Below are 27,153 nucleotides of genomic sequence, written 5' to 3' on the forward strand. Positions count from 1 at the left end.
AGTGTCACAATGTTGGTTCAAGCACCCCTCTACTGAAAGAATTCTTTAAATTATCTGTTACTATGTATGCTTTATTACCCCTAGCAATGTAACTCTGTATGAAGCATTTACATTGCATGAGTTATGTGTATTTTACAAGGAAGAGTGGAGCACCTGAGGGGTTTAGTACCATAGGTTCTAAAGCTACAGTCCCTGAGACACTGAGGCACACCGGAGATTTGGCTACCATAACAGGTAGAGGGTGAGTTGGCAACAGAAAGCCAAGATTGTCTCTTCTCTCAGTTACTGTCTTTTGCAGCTCGTACCCAACACTTTATTGCCACACAGCCTTATCAAGTGAACTGAACAACTGAAATACACAAGACACAGACGCCTTGAACTTTGGACTTTCTGCAGTTCCAGGACAGGAGAAGAACAGGTTTGTTCCTAGAGGAGCCATTTTGACTCACATCTCTGGAGACAGACAGAGGACTGTACTTGTCAAGGTCAATGAGACAGAGTTAAAAGTGACTAGACACGCCTGCCCCACAACATAGCAGAGACTGGGCCCTGGATTAGTCAGAACTAACTGCTTCAGGCCAGGTAAACATTTTCAAGGGACTGTCCCTAGAGCAGGGCCACTCTCAGCTAGGAACCAGTAGGAACGACATGAGTTCCCTCCCAAGCTGCAACATGAAGCAAAACACTTTTGAGAGTGGCTTTCAATGTGTATTTCACTGTTTCATTGAGAACTGCCACCAGCAACAATAAAACATTCAAAACATGGCAGTGTTTCCTACTGCAGATAAAAATGGTGAATGTCCTGATTTTCATCACCAACATTTGAATGGCTTAATAAAAAAAGTTCATGATTCTTCAGCACTCTCTATTCACAGAAGCGAGATCTTCTGCCTTGCCAGGCCTGGTGTGCTCACACCTGTAAGACCAATAATAGGGAAGCAGAAGGGAGCAGGAACCGGATTTTAGTGAGTTTAAAGTCAAACCTGGGCTACTGTAAGAGATCCTGTCTCAAGAAAACAAAAAACAAAACCAAACAACAAAAAACTGAATCCCTGGGTCCAGTTCTGCAAAACGAACCTGGTCACTCCTAAGAGATGTGATGATTCCATCAGAGTCGGCTCTGCAAGACTCTGCTCATGGCAGGCACCAACCACAACCTCTTCCCCTCTAACCTAATGCCGTGGGCTGGACAGAGGTTAGTTTCTGCTCCATGTGCAAAGCTACAAATTCCTGCTACAGCTGAGCAGAAAGACTGTCAGATCTGACACACAGGCAAGTTCCAACTCCCCCATTCAGTGTGCCAGTCGCTTAATCACACAATCACACAGCCCTAACATTCACGGCCTTCCTCTCAACACATATGGCAGGTACTGACACACTCCAAAATCTCAAGTCTTTTAAGAACAAAAATAATATTCTATTCTTCAAAATCTTAAAAGCAACAGGAGTCAAACTTTTACCAACTTCCTGACAGGTAAATTATACCCCACTAAGCAACTAAAATCGCTAGGGTAGTGCCAACCAGCTCTGCCTGGGAGCCCTGAGTGGGGGAGGCAGAAGTGTGCTGCAGAGGTCAGCTGCAGAGGTCACTCAGCTGTCCACTCTCACTACACCCATCAGCACAGTCAGCCTCTAGTACCAAATGTGCAAATCAGAAAATCACTCTGGGCAATAAGTACTGATTATTGTGGTCGGGACTATAAAGTTTCCTCAGTCAGGCACAACCAAACAGTGGAGCTGGCTTGGAGGTGCCAGGGTTTTCTCTGGAGAAGGGAGAGAAGCACAGGAATGAGGAGAGTGCAGGAACCCATACTCAGGCCCACCCAGCAGGAGCGGTCCATTCTCCTCCCGTTTGCTTGAAGACAGGGTTCTACATACCCTGCAGGCCAGGCTGTCCTCCAGCTGCCTGCACTCCTACCTGGGTAGGAGCTGCAATCACAGGAGTGATCACCACACTCCTGACTCGCTGCCTTTTAAACTTCTTACCTGTGGCTGTGTAACTAGTGCACGCAGGCGCCAGGGGAGGTCAGAGACCTCGGTCGCTCTAGAGCTGGGGTTACGGGCAGTTGTAAGCCACCTGACATGGGTGCTAGGACCTGAACTCGGATCTTCAAGAGCAGCAAGCACTCTTAAATTTCTAAGCCATCTTTCTAACCTCCACCTTACAGCCTTTTAGCATGCCGTTTCTAAGTAATCTTATTGCAAGTTATCCACACTCCTGAAAAAGTCATGGAAAAGTCCTACTGGTCCCTAGGGTACTAGTTCTCAGTCCTCTTTGGAATCCAGTGGGATGCCGTAACACATAGCACTAATGCCTAAAGCCATCCCTCGAGATTTTGACCGAATATAGAATACAGCGTGGGCAACGATATTTGACATACTGGAGGTGAATCTAATAAACAACAAAATTTGGAAGTATAAAAAGTTGAAATGACTCAAATGTTCCTCAATTTGAAATGTGATATGCCTATATAATGTAGTATTCAGCAATCCAAAGGAATAATGATACAGGATACCTGTTATAACAAGGAAGTCTCAAAGTATCATGCCAAGCCAGTCATAGAATGGCTCCATTAGTTCCAATAGCTCCATTGTTCATTAGCCTGGACAAATCCAGAAGAAAAAACAGGTAACTCCGTGCTTATTAGGAGTTTGGGGAACTTGGAGAAATAAGTGGTGGCTACTAGTGGGCCCAGGGTTTCCTTAGAGAGTGATCAAAATTGACTATAGGGTTGATTACATAAGTATAAACACACCAGATTCTGAATGGGTTTAACTGGATGAACCGTGTGGCAAGCGGTTAGACTTCACTTCATCAGACTCTTCAGAAGGCAGCTGCTGCTGGACTATAATGATCTGAGCCTGAGTCAGTCATCAAAGGGGCCTGGATAAGATAGGCTGGGTGCTCAGAATCTAGCCTAGGCCCTGGATTTGTCTTCACAGGACAACGGTATGGACTAAGTTTGCTTACATTCTAGAACGGAGAGCCTTTTACAGCTGGGAGGTAAGCTCAGTGGCAGAGGTGTTTCATGTAAGGGCCTGGTCTTTCCCTAGCACCCCAACAATGTACCCCAGAAAAGAAGAATCTAACACAGGGCTTTGTGAAATCGTATTATTGTTCAGATGTTTTGTTTTTTTTTTTTTTTTTTGGTTCTTTTTTTTTTCGGAGCTGGGGACCGAACCCAGGGCCTTGCGCTTCCTAGGCAAGCACTCTACCACTGAGCTAAATCCCCAACCCCCAGATGTTTTTTTTAAAAAAAGATAAATTAACATTATGCTGCTTCCTGCTGATAGAATTATTCAAATTCTTAACATCATTATAGCGAAGCATATATAGAGAAGCCCAATATAGGAGTCTGTTTTGTTTTTTCTGAGGGACAAACTCTCATAAGAATACACTTGTATTTTCCATAAACTTAAACCCATTTTTGCTTTCCCATCTATAAAACATATCATTATCAACTGTCCAAGTCTTGGTTTCTTACCTTAAAGCCCTCCTTCCTAAATGCTGTTGGCACTTGTGGCAATGAAATTTCAATGCCTTCTAGATATCACATCATCAAAATAAACTCTTCTACATATCACAGTAATGTGATTCCTTTTACAGCCATGGACGGAACAAAACAGGGTAATCATTACCAAACTCTTATCAAATTCACCAAGTGTTCAGCATACGCTGAAGTGGGTGACCCAGGCAAGAATCTGGACATACATACAGGAAATTCAGGTAAATAATCCGACAAACCCAAAAGGTCCTTTGAAGTATATTTAACTATTGTCAGTAAAATCAGACAATAATTCCTAACAAAATTTAACAGTAAGACCAGGAAATAAAGTAGTTAATCTTCAAATGTACTAGTCTCAAAGCTCCAGGTAAACCAGAGAGTCTTGAGGCCTGAACGCTGTTTTCAACCAAGGCAGGAGCTTAGTGTTTAGTTTGAGCCAGCAGGTTTCTGCTAGGTATGTTCAACCCACTGGCCCCCAACCCCAAATCTACCTTCCTTCAAACTAGTCTTCCCCTGTTGTTCACACTGTACAACATATCCTTACTAAACATAATTTTGATCATCACCTCAGAATAAACACAGGAGACTGTGAATAATGAGGCAAAGACAAAGATGCCCACAGCTAAGATTTAACTTAGGAGAGGGTAAATGGTCACTGGAAAATGTGAAGCAGACTCTCAGACACTGCTTTAAAAACGATTATTACAGGAAAAAAACATCCTGCTTCTCCAAACGAAAGCAGCCTGGACCTGCCTCTGTCTTCCTGGACTGGACCACAGGCACCAGCCCACTGCCGGCTTACTCATCCTTGCTGTAATTGAAAGGATCCGCTCCTTCTCACATGGTTATTAAGAACCTAGGTAAGTGTGAAGGGTGTAGAGCCTTTATCATCCTGGCCTCGCCTCCTGCGTCCCCCACCCCCTCCAATCTACCGAGTTTCAAAGGGAAGCTTTGTGCTTCTGCTTTAAATTCCCTTTGGTCCAGTTTGGAAGTAAAGACTCAGCCCTTGGAGTTAGGCTACATTTGAATTCTAGCTTTAATACAAAACAGTTGGGTCACCCTAGAGGAGTAATGGCCTCTTTGCCTGCCTCTCTCCTAACCTGGACAGGGAAGATAAAAAGTCTTTGATGGTGGTTTGGAGGGGTTACTGAGAAATTATACATCTGAGGCAGTTACCGTATTGTTTGACTTGAAAGGGAGTGTCCACTAACCTTAACTCTCTAACATGTAAGCGCTTAGTTTTTCCTACATCCTCAAGCTAATCCTAGTTCAAGACAAAGTTAAGAAGGATATAGTTATGAAGATCTTTTAAATATGCTGGATTGTGGCAGAGGAAATATCTAGAAATAAGGGTAACTACCAAAGTGCTCCCCTTTCCTGAGGCTTTGCTGAGCATGACACATCCTAAATAAAAATAAATATATTAAGAAAAACCATATATCTGGCTCTGGACTCTTCCTGCTAATCCTAAAAGGGGGCTGTTTCTCAGCACTGCTTTCAAGGGCCACTGTTAATACAAATGGAATTTCAAAATGGTCCTGGCTATTTTTAAGGCAGAGAGACTGATGTAGCTGTGTTTAACCACCTGCATGTGGCTTCTGTAATGTCTCCGAGACTCAGAGATGTTCCACATATCTAGAAGTCAAGTTTTTCTTAGGTTGTTCTCCCTTCATTCACTGGAGAGGCCAATCCTATGTGTCTGTAATAATAATCTCACATGTCTCATTTAAGAGCAACTTCATCTTTTGTCTTCAAGAAAAGTATTTTAAGGGGTTGGGGATTTAGCTCAGTGGTAGAGCGCTTGCCTAGGAAGCGCAAGGCCCTGGGTTCGGTCCCCAGCTCCGAAAAAAAAGAACCAAAAAAAAAAAAGTATTTTATCTCCCCAAGACACCAGTGGAAATGTAATGGATGGTTTCCCCCTGAGATGAAGAAGCACTGAGTCTACTCACTGTTATGAGCATAGTTAAAAAAATCTATCAAGCCACAACTATACAACTGGCTAATGTCTCTAACCATTTGTTCAAATATATAACTCAATTCGAATTCTTCTGGACTATCAAACAACTCTTTAAGATTAATTATGATCTTAAATTATTTTTTCAAAGTCTTCAAATAATTAAATCAATATCTGGAGAGAACTAGAATTATCTTTAGCAAACAAAGCTTCCACGTGGAAGAGAAAGCAGCACATCTGCCATTTCTGTAAATGAAATGTTATTCTACACAGAAGAGAGAAAAAAGCTTTACAGTCAAAGTTCATTTGTATCCTGTAGCCAGAAAGCATTCCTTTTGATTACTAATGAAGGGCAGAAATCAGAAAGTACAGTTTACTTATCCATCCTAATGAAAACCAGGCTACAAACCCAATCATTTCTAGGGCCAAGTTCAAGGGACGAGTAGAATTAATGTACTGTCAGTAGCTTAAAATCTTACACCAGTACCTTCCAAAGTCGGCTGAAAACTTTACATTTAAACTGTTTACCGAGTTATACATTTCCTTGAGCTAAATGGTTTCTTTTTCTAAAACTCCAATTCAGACTTTTTTTTGGCAGCGTAAGCATTTACTTCTTTAAAAGTGCCTGAAGTATAACCAGAAACTGGTTTTCACTTACATAACAGTGTCGAAAACTTAGCAAGAAAGTGTTATGAAACGCAAGCGTCCCATTCTGTCTTCATAAAAGTGCGCAACATGCTAAGAAAATTGAGGCAGAATCTCAAACAGCAAGGAAAAAATGTATGAAGGACACAAGGGAAGGATAATAAATAAATGTCTAAAAGCAAAACTTCTGCAACTGTAGAAAAAGCAACAAATTCTAATCTATTACTCTTACCCTTGACGGCAAGGAACTGAATATTCTGCCTTATACATTTTGGCATTGCAACTCTGTAATGCTAAATCCAAAGACAAAGCCGCCCAGGGGAAAATAACAATTGCGCAACTGATCAACAGCTCCAACTTGTCCCTTGGCCCCAGAGCAGCGAGGTTTGCACGCTATAGAGCAGGAAAGGGCCAACCGAGGGCCTCTGTGACTGCCAACTGACCGTTGTAAGCCACCCGGAGGCCACAGCCACGCACACAACGTGGGGCCCCGCGAGTCACGATACTCAGAACACACAGCCCCGCATGGGGCCGACTCGAACCTCGAAGCCCACCGCCCAGGTCCGCACGTCCTTGCGCCGGGCGCGAGGCCATCCCCGGATTCCCAGGTTGAGGGGGCGCGCGGAGCCCTGCGGGCAGGCCGCCCGTCGGGGCGCCTGAGCACGAGGGCCACCCGGTGACTTTCTCCTCCGCCCCCGGAGGGCTGGGCTTTTCTAGATCAAGACGGACAAGCGTGATCCTACAGACGATCAGCTCTCCGGCTGAGGCTACAGACGGCCGAGCGCACCGCGTCGTAGGATGAGAGTTAGGGAGAGCTTCCGGGCCGACGCCGAGGAGAAACCTCAGCTCCCCCGAGCGCGGCCCCGTGACTAGGCACATTTTTACCGGCACCGAATCTGGGAAACTACGCTGCCCCGGAAAAGGCCGGGCGGCGCCGGTTTAGACCGCCAGCATCCACCCCCTCCCGCCTCGCCGCCGCTGTGCCTCCCCCCCCAAGGGGGCGGTGGTGTCGCTGCCTGGCCCCGCGAAGCCGGAGCTTCCTTCATACCCCAACCCCGCCGCCCCTGGGGACCTTAGGCTAGGACCCCACAATCGTTGCGGCCCCAACATCCTCCGTCGCTCTCCTAGCCCGGCGGAGCAGTTCCCAGGCCTTGCCGTCGTAGTCCTGGCTCATACAGTCCCTCCCTCCCGGGGCCACTGTCCCCTCGAGCCCTTGCCCCATTCTTGGCATAGCTGAGGGGCCCGAAGGCCAGGGCAGCACCTGCTGGGACTGTAGTCCTGGCGGTGGCAATTCCAAGTCCATCATGCTGAGGGCGGACGCTGCGCTAGGGCTCCCCGACGGCGAGGCTACTGGCAGCAGAGGTGAGGCGGCGTCAATGGCTAGTCGGAGCAGTGGGGAACCAGCAGATAGCCTGCTCGCTGGAGTGGCAGGCCAGTCTTAGTCCGCCCCGCCCCCGCCCCCTGAGGGCGGAACAAGGACCTAGGGACGGGACAAGAACTTAAAGGCGGAGAAAGGGCTAGGGCAAGAGGCAAGGGCCAGAGGCGGGACAAGGGCATGGGGGCGGGGCAAGGGGAGGGGCAAGGGCTTGGAGCCTCGCACAAGGGCCAGGGGGCAGGGCAAGAACCCGAGGGGCCCGGCAAAGGCCTAGGGCGGGGCAAGGGTAGGGGGACAAGACGGGGGTCAGGGGGAGGAGCAAGAGGCTAGGGGCGGGGCAGGAACCTGAGGGCTTCCGGCCGGAGTTCCCGCGTTCTCCTGGACCGCACTGTTGGCCCTCCTCTCGTGGTTCGGGGCATGGTGGAGTCAGGTGGGCTGAAGTCCCGCGGGGGCGGGGCGCGAGCAGGAGGCCTTGGCTCCCTAGTCCTCTCGGGAACAGCACCCCCTTGCTAGAGATTAGCAGCTGTTTGCCGAAGGTCGCTCTGGCCCTGGCTCTTTGAAGCAGTTTAAACAGTTGGAGCAAACACACCGGGAGCCCGGGCCCCTGCGCTGCTATCGGAGCTGCGCCTTCCTGATTTGGACCCGCAGAATCTTGCCCGCTTTATCTCGCCCCACCGGCTGACTGTGGCGCCAGTCCGGGGTTGGGGCTCTGAGCTGGGATCCGGACTGTACAAGAGGCCAACTGCTCTCTGGCCCAGGTCATGCTCAGTGGCTGGTGCCTGACACCTCTGCCCCAGGGAGATGGATGAGTCCACGCTGCAAGCTCGTGCTCGCTTACTCGAAGGCCCTCCATTTCTCCCACGTGCCCTGGGCTCCTGGTCCAAGCGGCCACTCAGTATCACTTCACCCACCCAGAGTCCAGCAAGCAGGCACAGTTCAAATAGAATCACGGAGGTGGATTCTAAGACCACAGGGTTCCTTTCCATGTACTTATTTGGAAATTTTGAGATAGGGTCTCATGAAACCCAGGTGGCGTTAACTACAATCCTCCTGCCTCCACTTCTCAAGAGCTGGTATTTAGAGCAGTGGTTCTCAACCTTCCTAATGCTGTGACCCTTTAATGTAGTTCATGTTGTGATGGCCTCCAACTATAAAATTATTTTTGCTTCTACTTCATAACTAATTTTGTTGCTATAAATTGTAACGTAAATATCTGATACGCAAAATATCTGAGATGTGTGGGGTAGTTATCCACAGGCTAAGAACAACTGTACTGTAGAATCTGCCACTAGGTTTTGTTGGTGGTGGCGGTAGTGACTTTTTTTTACAACATTCATTCCCAAATACACTTCCCTAACTGCCACCCCACAAAAAATCAATTTCTAAAATAGTTCATATGGGCTTAGAATGTGTTAATAGTTGGAAATTCTGAGTATTTTTATCTTTCTCTTTGTTGTTTTAAGTATGTTTGAAATCTACAAGTATCTTCTTTTGAAATGTATTTTAAAAACCATTACCCTACGATGGGCCTGGGGTCCATTAGAGATTCACCAATCTGACCATTAATACGTTTTAACCATTTTAACAAAGAAGAGGCTTTTACTCAGATACTAGCACTAGATCTATAGCTGGGACTCACTCAGGATTCCTGAATGCAGTGCCCTGCCAGCCATTTTGATAAGTTCTCAAGCAAGCAGAAGCTCCTCTCCAGCAAAACAAGCTTGTTTACAGAAGCAGAAACAGGAGTAAAAAAATTTTAACCCTAACGGCCCTTAACATTTGAAGGTCTAATTTTGCTTTATAGTTCTCTTAAGCAGAGAAAATTTAAACTTTTAAACATAAAGTTAGCCATCAACATAATATTACTGTCACATTCCCTGCCCCCTTGACCCTGAGCCAAATCCTTCACTCCGTGGTGGGTACCTGTTCATACTGAGACTTAATTATCATCATGGTTCCTAAGTGGCAATTTATACACCTGGTTACAGAGTATTGATGATGCAGGGCCAACCTCAATCAGCAGAAGCAGGAGAGCTAAGGGCCTTATGACAATAGACAGTAGAGTTACTAGTCAGGGAGAACTTGAGAAAGATAATGGGAGTTTTTTACTTCTTCCTTGTAGGGCCTTTTCCCTCTCTGTGAGACTTTTTTTCAAAGCCAAACTATACTGAATAGTTTGCTTAGTAGTTTGCATAGAAACAGCAAGTTTCCCCAAGGTCATACAGTAACCTCTTTGTCTGCATAAAGCAGATCAAGTGCCCTAACATGATGTTAGACTACCTCAGCTAATGAATCAACCGCTTCTTCTAATTTTACAGTAGACTTTTTAAAAAAGATTTATTTATTTTATGTATGAGTACACTGTCATTCTCTTCAGACACACCAGAAGAAGGGCATCGGATCCCATTACAGATGGTTGTAAGCCACCATGTGGCTGCTGGGATTTGAACTCAGGACCTCTGAAAGAGCAGTCAGTGCTCTTAACCACTGAGCCATCTCTCCAGCCCCCAGTAGACTTTTCTTTTTCTTTCTTTTTTTTTTTCTTCAGATTTGATGTGAGATTTATTGAACGTGATTTGATAGGGTATAGGAGAGCACTGTGGAAGCCTTAAGGAATGCAGGGCTCTCCACTTGTTCAGAGGACCATGATTGGGGATATATTTGACACCACAGCCATCAGGAATGAGCCACTTATCAGCAACCATGTATTCAAATTCATCTGCATTGAACTTGGTGAAGCCCCATTTCTTTGAGATGTGGATCTTCTGGCAGCCAGGGAACTTGAACTTGGCTCTGCGCAGAGCCTCAATCACACATTCCTTATTCTACAGCTTGGTTCGGATAGACATGATGACTTGGCCAATGTGAACCCTGGCTACTGTGCCCTGGGGCTTCCCAAAGGCACCGCGCATACCTGTCTGGAGCCTGTCAGCCCCAGCACAGGACAACATCTTGTTGATATTGATGACATGGAAAGGGTGGAGCCTCACCCGGATATGAAAGCCATCCTTACAACAACTCTTACCATGTATTTGTTGGCACAAATACGGGCAGCCTCCAGCGCTTCAGAAGAGAGTTGCACATATTCATCTGACATCATGTGGCCACAAAGTGGGAATTCATCCACTTTTGCTTTCTTCCATCCCAAGTCAAGGATGCGGATCTTAGCATCAGGGACACCACTACAGAAATGAGACTTTGGGTATGGCTTGTTCTTACAATAGTGATAACACCGGGCGTGGCGGTGGCCCATGATGACAACTAGGATCATCGATGGCCCGCCAGAGGAAAAGAGCCCAGTAGACTTTTCTAATGCAAATAAATACTGGGTTGTCTAACATCCTAAATTTTTGTAATGACATCAAGCCATTGTTGTACCTGTTGCCAGCAGAATGACTTCAGCTGTTAGAACAGCAGTTGTCAATCCTAAGTTTACTATGAGGGGTAGAAGGAGAGGAACTGCATGTTTCTCTGTCCCAGGAGGCTGGAAAGATTTGCAAAGACAAGTGCTCTCTCCGTGCTACACCATCATATACAAACATAGGAATACTAAGAGACAAAGTTCGAGGCCTTGATACACATGCCAAAGAGCTAAGTAGGGATGTAATCCATCATCACATGCAAACCAAATAGTTTCAACCCAGAGGTGACAGCCCAGGAGCTATGAGACATTTATGGCAAGTTTATATTTGTTCCTAAAAGGGGGGTCTAGACATATACTCCATAAAGAGGGAGGGAACATAGACAAAACATTAGTCTACAATTAATACATGATGTGACAGCTACATGGCAGTCTTATCTTTAGTGGATCTTCTCAGGCCTTGGTGACTGTCCATTTTTTTGCATCAGGGTCATCATCCCCTGATGATGTATCCCGGTGTGGCTATGGTCTTCCTTGATAGCAGCAAGGTGGTAAGCATGATGGAGTATGGGCTTTCCAGTGAGGTCCCAGCTTCCTTTAGACCTAACATTTCAGCCTTTTGTTGAGGATAAGGGAAGATGTATGTTCCTCTGTAACTGCTTCTTAGCTGAAATTAGTGTGTTGTCAGGGCCCCGGACGGCTGTAATGCCAGTTAAAGGCCAAGGGGTGGAGCTTTAGACAGGAGCTGAAAAGCAGGGAGCAATCACACAGCTGTATTGGTTTATATCAGCTTTCAGCAAGCTCACAGCCGTTTGGAGCAGTTCGTAGTCTGCAGCTGATCCTGGGTAGGGTGCGTCAGCCAAGGGAACAGAAGTTAAACTTTAGGAACTTAAAGGAAAATCTTACATTTAGAACGTCCCCCGTCAGGAGTAAGTAGTAGGTGAGGAAGGGTAGGCTGTTAATTGACAGGAAATCTTATCTGGAGTCCATTTGACCTGTGACAGGTGAATCCAAGTCTCAACTCCCTGAAATGTAAACATGAATTTAAAGTTTACAAAAAGAGATAAAAGTTTTTAGATATGTTAGCATTACCACGGTTTGTAACCTGTACAGAAATCTACATGTAGACACAGCAGCAGACCCATACCTTTGACTAAAAGCTTTGGGACCACCAAAATTAATTATTTTGAGTTAAAAGCACTAATACATTTTCCTTTGTTCAGAAGACTGAATTACACACACACCCCACACAAGTATGACAAAGATGATTTAAGCACAACAAAGTACCTTTTAGTCTACATTTAAAAACAACCAAAGGAAATTTTAAATTTTGGGCTTGTGACTATGAGATCAGTCAGTGATTTACAAGAGTCACTCAGAACTCCACTGATTAATATGTTAAAACTCTAAACCTGGGGCTGGGGATTTAGCTCAGGGGTAGAGCGCTTGCCTAGCCCTGGGTTCGGTCCCCAGCTCCGAAAAAGAAAAAACAAAAAACCAAAACTCTAAACCTTTATAGTCTTAAGATCACATATCAGCCCTAAGTTTTATTATTATTTTCTCAGACTCTTACACTTACATAAACCTGGAACCTTGTCCATTTAATCATTTACCATAAGACACAGCGGCTGATTACCGAGAGCAGTCATTGTAACGCAAGCTCTTCAAATAGAGCAATTGTAAAGGCTACATGGAAACCTGTTTTGCGAGCTTGCCTTTTTCAAACCAGGAGACCTAACAACTCTAGAAAAATCAAGGCCTGCTTTTTATATATGGAATTCATTGACCAGGCCGCTGCTGTCAAACTGTTAAAGCTCCGTCAACCCCACCAGAGACTGGAGACGGATACATCTGAGCAGGCAGTATAAACCAAATGGCCTCAGTATTAACAAAATGACAGGTACTTACCCACCACCCAGACGATTACTATAGGCTCCTCCTCGGCAATCTCCGCAATCTCCATGGATGAGGAATGGTTTTAGCTCCCAGGTGTCACACAAGAAACCATTAACTCTGACTGCCACAAAGGGCAGCCTCAGCCTTCAGCTGCCAGGCACAAAAGGGACTTTCCAGTTAGTGCATTAGAAAGTTGAGAGGCTGGCCTACCTTGATGAGGCAATGAGGGACAGTCAATTCTCCAGTGTCTAGGCAGTCCGTAGTCTAAGCAGGGTCCTGGAGATGAAGTGGATGAAGTGTGGGGCAGTTTCAACCATTGGTTAGCATTACCACAATCCAGGTGGAGCCATCTTTGGAGGAGATCTTAGGGTTGCCTCTAGAAACTAGATTTTAAATGCCATATTCACCATATCTGTGAAGACTTTTCGAAGACTATCTATTAAATACATATGACTTTAAACAAACTTTACTTTTTAAAAAAAGACTTATTTATTTTATATATGTGAGTACACCGTAGCTGTCTCCAGACGCCAGCAGAGGGCACTGGATTGCATTACAGATGGTTGTGAGCCACCATGTGGTTGCTGGGAATTGAACTCAGGACCTTGGAAGACCAGTCAGTGCTCTTAACCCCTGAGCCATCTCTCCAGCCTCTTTACTTGTTTTTATAGTTATTTGTTTTAGGCTTATTCTTGAAAGCACATAAAAAGAAGTTTAAACGCAGCTTCTCCCTGTTGATGAGTTAGATTTACTCAGAACTATACATGAGCATGTTGAAGAATTTGATCATGTATAGTGATTGACTAATAACCTGCATGTCCTATGTCAGCTTCCATTTTTCAAAACCTACTTTAATAAATGTACTTAAATGCTTTACTCACCACACACTAGAGGTAGTGGGGGAAAAAAGGTTAATAGGGCAAAGGAGGATGTGGACCTGTCTACAAATAATTCTTTGAAGCAAATTCATTCTCTGTTGTGAGGATATCAGCAGTGAAGTTCACACAAATCAGCAGCAGTAACTCGATCCACTGGCAATCACCATTCACAGAACCAGCGATGGCATTTTGATCCAGAAGGAACTTTGATGCTCTGCCAATCAACTTGAGTCAGAGAAAGCATCAAGAAGCCTCCGGAACACCACCAGAAGTTTGTTGGTGTGTTTCTTTCTATGAAGTCACAACAAACAATAAGCAGCAAAGAGTGGCAAGGTGAACCAATACCACACAGTGTCAGGGTCTTTGGTGTCCACCGTCTGTTGGGTTCTATTTATACCCTTTCTAAACATCACGTTTTCTCTAGGAAAATATCACATGCCCTTTTTTCCGGCACCTTCCAGAAAAATACCACATATCTGTTCCCAACAAAATATCGTCCCATGTGTCTTCAGCAAAAACATCCTCTTACAAGACAGTTTCCAGAAAAACATCACATGATATAATTGAGTTTTCAAATAAACCAGAAATTTCCACTTCAGCCCTACTTATAACCTTAAAAATTTACAATTTTTGAGTTGAAGCTCCTTTAGTAACAAAAAATAAAACTTCAAATCATAAATCTATCCAATAGAGAGACTGTGAATCTTAATTTTTGATCTTTTTTTTTTTTTTTTTTTGGTTCTTTTTTTCGGAGCTGGGGACCGAACCCAGGGCCTTGTGCTTCCTAGGTAAGCGCTCTACCACTGAGCTAAATCCCCAACCCCAATTTTTGATCCTTTTACAGTGCATCATTACAGACTATCACAGTGTCTTGTGTCAATCGGTTTATCCAAATAGCTAAAGCTTAACAAAGTCAGCAGAGACAAGGAGGTCAGACATACATTTTCAAGCCAGCTTGTTAGCCTGACTAGATTTAGGTGAGGAGAGATATTCCATAGACCCTTCCAAACTGCTTAGGGCAACCTCTTGCTGTATCGTAAAATAGGAACACCTCAGTTCCTTGTGCTTAGAAGCTGTGGCTCTAACTCCTTAGCTTTACCTCTCCTTCCCCATGCTTTACCTCTCCTTCCCCATGCTTTACCTCTCCTTCCCCATGCTTTACCTCTCCTTCCCCATGCTTTACCTCAATTTTCCTCATATCTCTTTTCATCCCAGGCCACCTTGTTTCCTGAGCCTCTGTTATTCTTCATCTAGACTAATACAGATCAGTACATCTTGGCTTGTCCAAAACCCTGGCCAGATCCTATGTCATGTCTTCAAACCTCTGCTGGTCTTTTTAAGTCATATTTTTAAACCAGAAGACCCAACTAGAAGCCCTAAGCCGGGAGGCCTGGGATGATTTACTTTTAAGATAGCTTCCTTTCTGGAGCTTTCCATCTTCTTTCTGTTTCTGGAAACAATTTCTGTCTTGGCCCTTTTAAACGGATTTCTCAGGCCTAGTCCTCTGGGTCCTGAGCTGGTGTATCCTGTTAGCTCAGGTATGTAGCTGGCTATAGCCCTCCATTTAAAATAAAAATTAGAACTGGCAAAATGGGTAGAATAATCTTTGCATATATCAAACAATGCTTGCAGACTCAAAGGATTTTGAGAACATTCACTGAGGACAAACATTTTGGTTTAACCCATGACATTATTCTGAGATAAAGCTGACCTGTTATTTAGCCACATTTTTCAAAAAACCAAAAAGTTACTGAACACAGAAAATGAAACCTCACTTATGTTGCTTTGATTGAGGAATAAAAATCATTATATCTTTTTCAGTGTTGTTTCCCAATCTTTAAAAAATAAACCTTGTTTTCCTGATTTTCTTCCTTATCTGTTGTTTTTATTCTCAGGACAAGAATCACCACACAAAAATCTACCCCAATCTAAAATATCTTAGAGACCTACTGTTACCTAAACCAGCCATTTCTTTAAAACAAGAGATGAATCCAGGTTACACATGTAGTAGGCAGCAGGAAATTAAGTTTACTTATGTATAGATTTCAACCTTCAGCCCTGATGCTGTAAGGTTTTTTTTTTTTTTTTCCTTTTTCTTTTTTTTTCGGAGCTGGGGACCGAACCCAGGGCCTTGCGCTTCCTAGGCAAGCGCTCTACCACTGAGCTAAATCCCCAACCCCGATGCTGTAAGTTTTAACCTTTCGTTAAATATTTTACAGATCTTTAACCATACTGAATAAATTCGCAAATTTTGAGTTATAGAAAGTTTACATAATAGTCATAAGTCTTGAGGTAAGATTCATATGTTAGTAAACATTTGGTTAAACTCAAACCAGAGAGCATGAGATGAGGAACAATAATGCCCACTGGAAATAGTCTGTCCTTTCGTCCTGTTTTGCTGTCCTTTCTCTGTCACATAGTCACATGGCTTGCCTGACATGGGACAGAGACTTTGGAGGAAACCTTTAAACAAATGTGTTTGAGTTTAGAGCTGCAGAGCCAGTTTTTCACTGAAGTAGAAAAGCATAAAACTACAATTTAACATCACCCATACCTGAAAGACACCCGAATCTCAAGAAATTTGAATCCAGGAACCATGTGGAAGAAACAGAGAAAGCTGAGAGCAAAGCAGGCTCAGAGACAAGAATTTGTTTCAGAAAGAAGATGCGACACCACAAATGCAATCTAAGCAACACAGAACAGACTGACAAAACTCTACAGTCTGGCGGTCATCCAGACAAACCATAGTCAAACAGGCCTCTGACTTGGGAATCGGCACCGTCCCAGCTCTTCTGTAAGTCTCACAACTGCACACTGCAAACAGGATCCTTACCTATACCACTGGAAGTTTTCTGGTGCCTCTTTTCTCACAATCTAAGTGTTGAGAACCTGCTGGTGGTTCCCTCCAAATGCTAGGCATATCTGATTTCTTGGCTCCCAGAAGAGCCTCCTCCAGGTTCCCAAGGCCAGCCAAAAAGGAAGGTAGATCCAGGTGAATGCCTAAATCTCAGACAAGCCCCCAGATGTTACAGGTCTGGGGTTTCTCAGAGATTCACCAGTCCGACCATTATTACGTTTTAACAAAGAAGAGGCTTTATTCAGACACTGGCACTAAGTCCATACCCAGACTAGGAATTCCCAAATGCAATACCCAGCCAGCTCAGTCAACGGTTTATAAAAGCAAAGACTACAAAGTAACAATTTGTTTTCTTGCAAGCAGAAGATCCTCTCATGTAAAACAAAATTGTTTATGAAGCAGAAATAGCAGTAAAAATTTTAACCCCTAATAGCCCTTAACATTAACATTAATAAGATTTAATTTTGCTTTATAGTTCTCTTAAGCATGAAGATTTTAAACTTTTAAACATAAAGTTAGTCATTTATATGTTAGCCATCACAACCCTAAGTCAGGTGTGGTGGCACATGTCCTTTTAAGTCCAGCATTTGAGAGGCAAAAGCAGATAGATCTCTGAGTTCAAGACCAGCCTGGTCTAGAGAGGGAATTTGAGGACAGCCAGGGCTATACAGAGAAGCCCTGTCTTAGAAAAATAAAACAAATATCACCAACAACAAAAAATAAAATCATCACCCATACTGCATAGGCACGATGGTGTCAGACTTTAGTCCCAATGTTGTATGACATGGGTAACCTCAGATAGGGAGCCAATTTGGTGAACCAGTAAGTTTTATTGGGATAAATCTCTGGAATATGGCTAAGAGGTTACTTACTGTTAAGCTGGCATTTGTGTTCCTGCTACAGCTCCACTGTATTATAAAACAGCCCCTTACCCAGACAGCACCAAAGCCAAGTTCTGGATAGCACCAGCCCCCTTCCTGAATGACCACCAGGCACTGGAAACAGGATCTTATATGGAGAAAGATCCAGCTCTTGCCTGACATTTCACCCTTCCCCTTGCCTGGGACTGTAAGAATTGTCTATATGGGCCCTGGGTGTGATTTCTCTGGCCTTTTCCCTGGGACTGGTGAACCTTGCCAGAGAGCTGCACCAATAAACTTGAGCTTGTATGCTGCCAATTTGTTCTGATCTGGTCATTTCACGTTGCTCCAGAGCCTCTGTCTTACAGAGGCAGAAATGACTCAAAAGCAGTTCCGTCACCAAAGCCCACTCCAGCATTGGAGACAGGTTACAACACTGGGATCCTGGATCACACAGTACAGCCTGCAGACAACGCAAAGTTCCAGGTGCCTTATTTGGTCTAAAGCTCTTGAAGCTTCAGTGATATCTGAGGCTTCCAGGCAGCTAGTCTAGTCTCAGAGTCTTCTTTGTAGCTTGGCTTTTCCTGAGGGGGACTCTTGCTTTTACTCTTTACTCTGGCAGGAAGGGGCCTAGTAAATCTGGTCAGTTTCAGGGACTTCCGGAAACTATTGTAAGTTGTTTACCTTCCTGCCTAAGGAGTTTTCCTGTAGGATGGAATGTTTCAGTCTAAAGGAAACTTGTACAACACCTAGCACTTGTAGGTGGCTCTGTGAGTTGCAAGAAGCCTGATCTATACAAAATGAGTTCCTTCTTAGCCAGGGATACGTTTGTCTCAAAGAAGGGAAAAACCATTGCCTATAGAAAACACCAAGAATTTCAAAACATAATTTGAGCTCACAAATTATTTTTAAAGAATGGATTTTGTATTTTCTTCTATGCTTTAATAATCTAAGTCTTTAATGTGAATTACAGTTTTTTAACTCCTTGGAATTATTATTTTTTTTTGGAATTATTTTTTAAAAAAATCGAAGCTGGTAATTTTACTGTTTCATTCAAAAATCTGACAGAGTATGCACACTGACTACAGCAGATCGACTCTCAAAAAAAAAAAAAAAATGCAGACTAACTTTCTCTTGGTTGCATAATTTGACACTCCCAGGATTTCTGTGTAAACTTTATGTTCAAATACTCCTTGAGATAAATGGAGCCTAAATTCACTCCTTGTAATTGAAGCAAGATTCTCCAACTTGAATTAAACCTTTCATCTCTTAGATGAAAATCCTGCAAAATGGTCTGCACAGTGCAAACAAGCGTAGGAGAAATTATTTACAAAGACCTTAACACAAAAGAGGCAGTGATGTAATAACAGTGAGATGACATTTCGGCATCAACGGGAGGGAAGTGTATAATGCTAACAATTCAGGTTACTTATTAAAACTATGGCATCTGAAGAGGTAAACAAAGAGCCCAGGAGGTAGATCATACCAAAGTCCTGTGTGACACAGCTACTGCCCTGAGGGAGCTTGTAAAGTATTTTCATTTCCTTGTTAAGCAGTATTACCGGGGAATTTACACTGAATGAAATAGCCATTACCTTCACAAAATAAATGTACTGGGTAGATATTGTTTTAGGCAGCTGCAAAGTACATTCTTTCAAAGGGAAGAGAGCTGTATGATAAGAACCCAACACATTAAAGAAAGAAAGCTAACGACAGGAAAAACTCGTCGGTGGTTCAGCTTAAGAAAATGGAACCTCAGCTTCAGACCACCCAGGTCAAGGAGGTTTCTCAGTCGTCACTGTGGGGATGTAGGGCTAGGATCCAGCCCAGGGTCTTGGGCATGCCCGGCAAGTGCTTTATCACTGAACTATAGCCCAGACCTACCGTTTATCCTCATCCAGGTTGGCCCCAGTTAGTTCGAAGTTCTGCTGATCCTTGTACATTTCCACAGACGTCTGAATTTCTTGTTTCTGAAATGCCTAAAATCCACTCCTGCTCCGGATGTGTCTGCACTACTGCACCCAAATCCAGAGTTTTCTAGGAGGTGTCATCAAAGGAGGCTTCTGAGGGCAACAGGATTGGATACTGGTGATGCTCCAACCCCATGTTCTACCTTCCCCCGGGCTAATCTACCAAGTTTCAAGGCCTCTTCCTCTTACTGTCTCTCCCCATTCTGTCTCATTGGAGTTGGAAGAATCCTCAGACCCATTTGGAATTACAATCGAAATGTTCTTTGGCCCAGTAGGCTGAGTATTAAATCTGCAAATGACAGCCAGGTTTATGCAAAGTTCCTGGCCTGCCAGGCCTTCACCGAGAGACCTTGCTTGCCTCAAAAAGAGAGTAACAAAGGAAAAACAAACAAACAACAACAACAACAACAACAACAAAAATGAAGAGGAAAAGAAGGAAAAAAATAAGGCAGACAAGATGGCTCAGAGGGGTCCTGCAAATTGTCTTCTGACCTATGACCTCTACATTTGTTCTGTAGGACATGTGCTGCACAAGCACACACCCCCCCAACACACACACACACACACACACACACACACACATACACACACACACACACACACAGAGAGAGAGAGATTAAAAAAAAAGCAAAGAACAAGTTGCCCTGGCCCTTGGCTGTCCTCGGCTGCCGTCTCTAGCCCTAGGCACAGTGAGACTGCTGCCAGGTAACAGAGACTGCCTGTTTGCACCTGGTCAACCCCGCAGACCTGTGACAGATGACATAAATCACTTCCAACTACTAAGTATTAGGTAGTTTGTTTCATAACAGTAGGTGATCTGATGAGCATATGTTGAGCCTCGGAGGCAGTGTGCCTCCTGGGTGCCTTGTTTATTAACTGCCGCTGAGTGTGCGCACAGGGACCGCTCTTAGTGATTGCTTTAAATAGAGCTTCAGACCCTCAGAAAAGAATTTACTTCTCTAGCTGAAGGAGTTTGTAACCCCATAAGAACAACAACAATATCAACCAACCAGATCCCCCCCAGAGCTCCCAGGGACTAAACCACCATCCCAAGAGTACACAGGGATGGACCTATGGCTCCATCCACATATGTAGCAGAAGATGGTATTATCTGGCATCAATGGGAGGCAAGGCGTTTGGTCCTGTCGAGGCTGATGCTCCAGTGTAGGGAAATGTGGGGGGAGGGGGGAGTAGGGAGTAGATGGGGGGGATGGGATAGCGGGCTTCTGTAGGGGAAACCGGGAAAGGGGATAACATTTAAAATGTTAAAAAACAAATCCAATAAAAGGAAAAAAATAATTTATTTCTCTGAGAAGAGGAAAGTATTTTTCCCATAATATATACCTTTTTCTATCAACAGAGTAAATGACCTCATCACATCAGGCATTCCTTTCTGTCCAATAGAAGGTGGACAGGTGAGATACTCTCATTAAACACCCAGAGCACAGACACCGTCAGCTTAGTTCTAGACAGTGATGCATACCGGATACTTGCCCTGCCCGACTTCATTTACACCAGTTATGTAAGATGCTTGTGAATAGCTACTAAAGAAATTTGAACTTGAGGAGTCGCCTGCCCAGTAGTAGATAAGCTGAACTCCAGCACATCAAGGTTCGGAATAATTGGTGTGTTAACTCCCAAACACGCCCATAACCTTGAGTCTTGGACTTAGACACCTCACTGTGCAAACTGTAGCTACAAAGAGTTGGAAGTCTACAAAGCCAGTTCCAACCAGTGAAGTTTCCTGTTCCCCTCGGAAACAGAGCCCAGCAGGGGGAGCGGTGCTGGGAGGAAACAAAAGAGGGCAGATGTTTGAAAGGGTTCTTAGAACTGCACCTGCTGACCTCCACAAAAGTCTACACCGAGGGAAGGCAGACAGAATGAATATCTTCCAAAATGGCCACCTAATCGGTTAATTAGGCCTGTCTGCTGGAGACGGATGATTTTATTCTTCTTGGTTTTGCCAGCCTATAGTTTCCTGAGTAAATTGATTTCATAAGAAAAAAAAAGTACGTGTGTGTGTGTGTGTGTGTGTGTGTGTGTGTGTGTGTGTGTGTGTAGGGTGCAGAGGTGAGAAGGTAATGCTTCCTTTTGTCCTAAGCCACTGGGCTTATTTTCTTTTCTTTTTTTTTTTTTCTTCTTTTTTGTTTTTTGTTTTTTGTTTTTTTTTTTCGGAGGTGGGGACCGAACCCAGGGCCTTGTGCTTGCTAGGCAAGCGCTCTACCACTGAGCTAAATCCCCAACCCCCGCTTATTTTATTTTCAAGCTGGACTTTACTTATGTATTTTCTTTTAAATTTTATTTTGTTTTTACTATAAGTCAGGGTTTCTCAGTGTAGCTCTGGCTATCCTGGAACTCACTCTTTAGACTAGGCTCTTCCCGGAACGCAGAGATCTGCCTGCCTCTGCGTCCAAGCGCTGGGATTCAAGGTGTGCACCACCACTACCTGGCTTCTTTTCTTTTCCTTTCTTTTCAAGCTGGATTTTAATCACAGACTTTGCAAGTATATTCAGTCTGTATTTACTCACGCAGAGCCCACGGACTGGATTATCCTGAATTGTGGTTATTATGAGACCCTTAAAGAGCCTTCTTTCAATAGACTCTGTATTTGCAAAGTTTTGTGCAGCAGAGTAGGAATTCCCAAACATGAAGGTTTATGAGCAGAGATGAAGAATTGAATCTTCAGAGTGTATAACACTGTTGTATGAGGAAATGAGCAAAATATATAGGCCCAAATTTATGTCCACCTTGCTGCTCCGCGGAAACTAATAACGGAGGAGAAAACCAAATACTCTTCATTTTCATAGTTTTCTTTTTACATTGTAAAATTAATTAATTAACTAATTAATTAATGTTTGCCTGTGTGCATGTGTGTGCGTGCCATGGAGCATATGTGGAGATCAGAGGACAACTTGTGAGAACTGGTTCTTTCTTCCTACCACACAAGTTTTCACGTCACCAGGCATTGACAACGGCACCTTTATTGGATGAGCTTTCTTGCTGACCTTCAATTTTGTCTTCTTCTATGTCCAGAGTTTTACAGAAAACAATTTTAGAACAAAGGGGAAAGTAATTAAACAACTTTCATTTTGGACAAGCAGACGTTGGAATTCAGTGAGTGGGAGAGCAGTGTGCCCCTGTGAACTGGCTGTGCAGAGAGGACACAAAGTGGAGAGGGAATGTACGTATGTTTCTGAGAGAGCTGTCTTCTGTGGTCATCGCCACCATCCCCCCATGGACCTTGACTTTTGCCCTTTGAATAATGTTAAAATTAAAACAAATCTTAGACATCTTGTGGTTTAGTAACTGTCAGTTTCTTTCTTTTTTGTTTTTATTCCTTTTTTTTTTTTTTTTTTTTTGTCTCCCTTCCTTCTGGAAGGCTCTCCTTCCTTCCTTCCTTTATATTTTTTTGTAACAGGATCTTGCTTTGTAGCCCAAGCTGGCCCTGAACTCAAAAGAATCTTCCTGCATCAACTCCACCATTACAGGGATTATAATGTGCTCTAGTGTTCCAAAGGAAGTGGATTTCATTTAGATTGTCAATTCAAATCTGTTACACAGTGGCTCCTCGACACGCTTTATTGAGTGTTCAGAAGCAGTTATCCAATGTTCCTTTCGTGAAGCTCCCTTAACCCCACTACCTCTGTGTTCAAGATCAATCCAGAATGTCACACAAACCAGGCAATCATTGTACCACACAGCACTCAACTTCCTAGCTTCTCAATTTGGTATAAAAGATCAGTGGTTGATTATTAATGTTTGAAATGGCACAAAAATTACAGGATATATTCTAGGTTATTTTTTCTGGTCAACCTTTGACTTTTATCTTTGAGGAGACTGAGGGTTCAGCTGGTTACTAGTGATCACCCACCTGCTATGGACAGAATCAGAAAAAGGATGACATTTCTCAACCCTTGGTCTTCTGTTTATCCCACACAAACAAATTGAGTTCCCCTTTGAAGGCCATACTTCATTGAGCCATACTGAACCATACTCAGTTCAGTATGTAAATATTAGTTACATATTAAATTTTGGATTTTGAAAGGGATTGATCTAACCTAGTTTATTGAGGATACGTTATTGTATTTATTTTTTTATAAATATTCCTTACAAATCGGGGAGATGTAATTGGGTCTAATATAAATCCGACCATGGCAGTCTTTTTTTAAGTAACTGTCTGAAAGTTCAGGAACAATTGATCCTGAAATGGTTGGTTTCAAAGCCTAGGCTTAGTCCACGGGAGGTCAGGGCTCTGGAGTCTCTTGGCGCACAGTGTATTTGTATTTACTGAGCTCACGCCTAGCAGAGTTCCCTGAAGATTCCACTTTTCCACATTCTGTTTAATTGGTTCCCCAAGGACGGAATGACAATGTGTTTTTCACCAGAGAAAGCACGCAAACAAATACAAGAAGAGGGTTTCCACATGGAAGACCTCTGAAGCGGAGGGCAGAGAGAAAGTCAACGTCAGGTCTTCATTTTTCTCCTCACGAAGCAGTCTAAGGACAAAGTATAACATATGCTGACAAGACCATAAGCTGCCGCTGCCCTTGCAATTGTTCCAATAATTAAATTCCTCTAGTTGCACGCTTCTCGAGGCCGTCAGGTGACCTTTAATAGCGGCCTGGAATGGTTCCTTCCTCCGGGGAGGTTCAGGTCACACTGTCCTAATGAAAGATGGGAAATGCCTGTCTGTGGAGTTCATAAACTAAAAAGTTTGTGTTCGAGATGTAATAATTCACTTGCAACTGGATATGAGGACAGGAGGTTTTCTCTTCTAGCCTACATTGTATGTTTGCGATGTATGCTGACAGTTTCTTAGAATATTTTAAAAAACTTTAAGGATTCTTTTCCTTTAATAACATACTGGACCTGCCAGACAGTAGTGGCACATGACTTTAGTCCCAGCACTTGGGAGGCAGAGGCAGGAGGATCTCTGAGTTTGAGGCCAGCCTGGTCTACAGAGTGAGTTCCAGGACAGTCAGGGCTATGCAGACAAACCCTGTTTTGCAAAAACTAAGAAAACAAAACAAAACAAAAACCAAAAACATATTGGACCTGTAGACTTATGAATAGTAGTAACAACGTAAAAACTAAAGCCAATATTTAGTGGTTACCGTGGGTCATGTGCTTTATACAAATTAGTTCATTTTGAGCCTCTGAGAAAAAAAGCAAAAAGACATAGGTAGGTTATTATCCCTTTAACAACCTAGGAAGGGTAGGTGAGATGGCTCAGTGGGGAAAAGTGCTTGCTGCTAACCGTGGCAACCTGAGTTCAATCCCCAGGACCCATGCCTGGGAAGGAAAAAATTGACTCCTGGAAGTTGTCCTTTTTTTTTAAATCTCCAGCACACAAGCAGACACACAGACACACACAGACACACAGACACACACAGACACACAGACACACACAGACACACAGACACACATAGACACACTCAGACAGGTAGGCACACACACCACAAAAAGACTTTTTTTCTTAAACTGAGAAAATAAAGTCAATAGAAAATACCTTTTCTCTGTGCTCAAGCAGCATGTAGCTGAACACTGTCTTGCACTTTTGTTCATTTTTTTTGTCTCTGAGACAGAGTCTGACTTCAGAGCCCTGGCCAGAATCTTATTACAAAGGCCTTCCTGTCTCTGCCTCCCAGGGGCTGTGATTACAGGAACAGAAAATGCCCAACTAATGTTCTTAAGTGTGATGACAAACTGTGAACCATGGGGCATTCCAAAATTGCAAAGTTATTTTGGAAAGTTATCTAGAACCATTTTGATGTTTTAAAAACACTTAAAATATGGGTAAAAAGTGTCCAGATAATTTATTATCCATTAAAAAAAAAAACAACAGCCATTCACTGGTGGGGCAGGGTGGAGGTCGAGGGACATGAGTTAAGAATAGGTTTTACCAGGGGCTGGGGATTTAGCTCAGTGGTAGAGCGCTTACCTAGGAAGCGCAAGGCCCTGGGTTCGGTCCCCAGCTCCAAAAAAAAAAAAAAAAAAGAATAGGTTTTACCCTTAAAGCCCATCAGCCCAGAAATAAAATATCACAATTGCCCATTGTCAAGAAGTAATGAAGATCCACTCTCAGGACAGAGGGCTGGAGTTTCCTCTTTATTTTATGCAAAATTGACATAATTTCTTTCCTTCATTCCTTTCTTTTTAGGTTCTAGGAATTGAACTCGGGGCCCTACCTACGCAAGGCACTTTTTTTTTTTGAGATTTATCTGACGTACAATAAATGGCACACATTTAAAGTACCTAATCTGGTAGATGCATGTCCATCCCTACACACTCGAATGAAGCTGTTACCACAATCAGGATAATAAACTATTCCTCATCCAGAGATGTGCTCTTCCTGGGCTACTGGGGACCGAACTCAGGGCCTTCCAGCTGTCTCACAAGCACTGTACCACTGAACTACATCCAGGGTTAAACTCAATTTCAACCCTGCTTCTTCCTGCCTGCCTGCCTTGCCAGGTGTCTACAGGTCTACGTTAGGTAGCTATGGTCTAATTTGATATTCTAGAATACCATAAACAGAATCTTATAATATGGTCTCTCTTTAATCTGAGTCCTTTAATTTAGCACCATTGGGATTCTACTACACTGCTAAGTATATCAATAGCTGTCAATGGTGTATGTCAGTGGAGTACTGAATGGTGTATGTCAGTAGAGTACTGAATGGTGTTTGTCAGCAGGACGTATATCAGGCCATGTTGATCATTGCACCTGTTGACAGACTATTATTGTAATAAACAACTTTCATCGGATTGGCTCCAATTATCTTCTCACTACCCTACAATATCATTCACTTTCGTATTATCTTATTTTACATTTTATTTATTGTGTATGTGTGTGTCCATGTACACACATTCACATTCATGCCACAGCATCACATGAGACTAGATGACAGCTTTCAGAAGTGAGTCCTCTCCATCTAAAGATCAAGCTCAAATTGTCAAGCTTGGTGCCAAACACATGCTGAGCCTTCTAGAAGGCCCAGATTTATCTTTTTAAAAGGTCTATAATATTGCTAGGTAGATGTTTTCCCAGCTGGATTTGCCGATGGACGTCTGTGATTCCAGGACTTGAGAGGCTAAGCCAGGAGGATGGCACGTCGTAAGCTAGCCTTGTAAGACACTGTCCCAGTCGCAACAACAGGGATGTGAGCTTTGGGACAATACTGATTGACAAGGTAGATGCTTTCTGCCTGTCTTGTCAGTCACCCCCCAACCCCCCGCCCATTTTTGATTCTTCTGAAACGGAACATTATGGAGGCATTTCTTACTGAAATTTAACCAATCTAGGCTATTGAAGAGTTTGAGTTATATGAGCAGCAGTAAATATGTTTTTACAGCTGCCCACTCCAGTGGGAAGGTCAGATAACACACAGCTGATCATCTCATACTCAATTTGACTTAGCAAAGTTGTGTTTGCCTTGGGAAGGGTTCTGGAGAGACTTGCTTTCTTGAGCAGTGTGACTAAAGTTCTGTATCCTGATGCCTTGATTCGCCACTAGTAATCTTCACAATGACCGTTTCCAGGTGATAAAGTCTAGTTTGGTTTGATTAGGGGAACTTGGCCAAGGTCACATAGTTCTATGATTCAGTCACTCAGCCGAAGGTCCAAGGCAGACCTCCTGTGTGTTAACTCGTTCCAAAAACCTTTGCTCTTTTCACTGCATCAGCCTAGGCCGCGAAATACATCCCAATGCTTTGTGAATAATTAAACACCACAGGGCTTATGATCTATAATTTTGCCCCTGACCCTTTACTATATGACATAATTTGAAGGGTGAAGCATAATTCTGTGCTATTGGATGTAATAAAGCTATAATAGCTGTGTTTTTCATGT

General features: G+C 43.5%; 1 protein-coding gene, 1 long non-coding RNA gene and 1 pseudogene across 7 annotated transcripts in view; 1 reads left to right on the plus strand and 2 right to left on the minus strand.

The window, feature by feature from the left end:
- Positions 1-9,685, minus strand: part of Nfe2l2 (NFE2 like bZIP transcription factor 2) — a 29,637-nt gene extending 19,952 nt beyond the window's left edge. For 2 of the 6 annotated variants that reach the window (XM_063284652.1, XM_063284651.1), the window contains exons 1-2: positions 7,826-9,685; positions 7,367-7,585 (exon numbers count right to left, since the gene is read on the minus strand). In XM_063284652.1, coding sequence (XP_063140722.1) covers positions 7,367-7,411 — 45 coding nt within the window. In that variant the 5' untranslated portion in view covers positions 7,412-7,585; positions 7,826-9,685. Of the gene's footprint in view, positions 1-6,548; positions 7,334-7,366; positions 7,586-7,825 lie in introns of those variants that run through there. The other 4 variants (NM_031789.3, NM_001399173.1, XM_063284653.1 and 1 more) reach the window with 3 other exon arrangements.
- Positions 9,686-9,800: 115 nt separating this feature from the next.
- Rpl10-ps3 (ribosomal protein L10, pseudogene 3) lies at positions 9,801-10,751 on the minus strand (annotated as a pseudogene).
- A 9,788-nt stretch (positions 10,752-20,539) lies between these two features.
- Positions 20,540-24,641, plus strand: LOC134486387 (uncharacterized). Its single transcript, XR_010065234.1, has 2 exons — positions 20,540-20,717; positions 22,336-24,641. It is a non-coding gene; the product is annotated as an uncharacterized LOC134486387 (long non-coding RNA).
- Positions 24,642-27,153: the final 2,512 nt, after the last annotated feature.

Source organism: Rattus norvegicus, chromosome 3 (genome assembly GCF_036323735.1).
Source record: "Rattus norvegicus strain BN/NHsdMcwi chromosome 3, GRCr8, whole genome shotgun sequence".
In the NCBI taxonomy this organism is placed as follows: domain Eukaryota; kingdom Metazoa; phylum Chordata; class Mammalia; order Rodentia; family Muridae; genus Rattus; species Rattus norvegicus.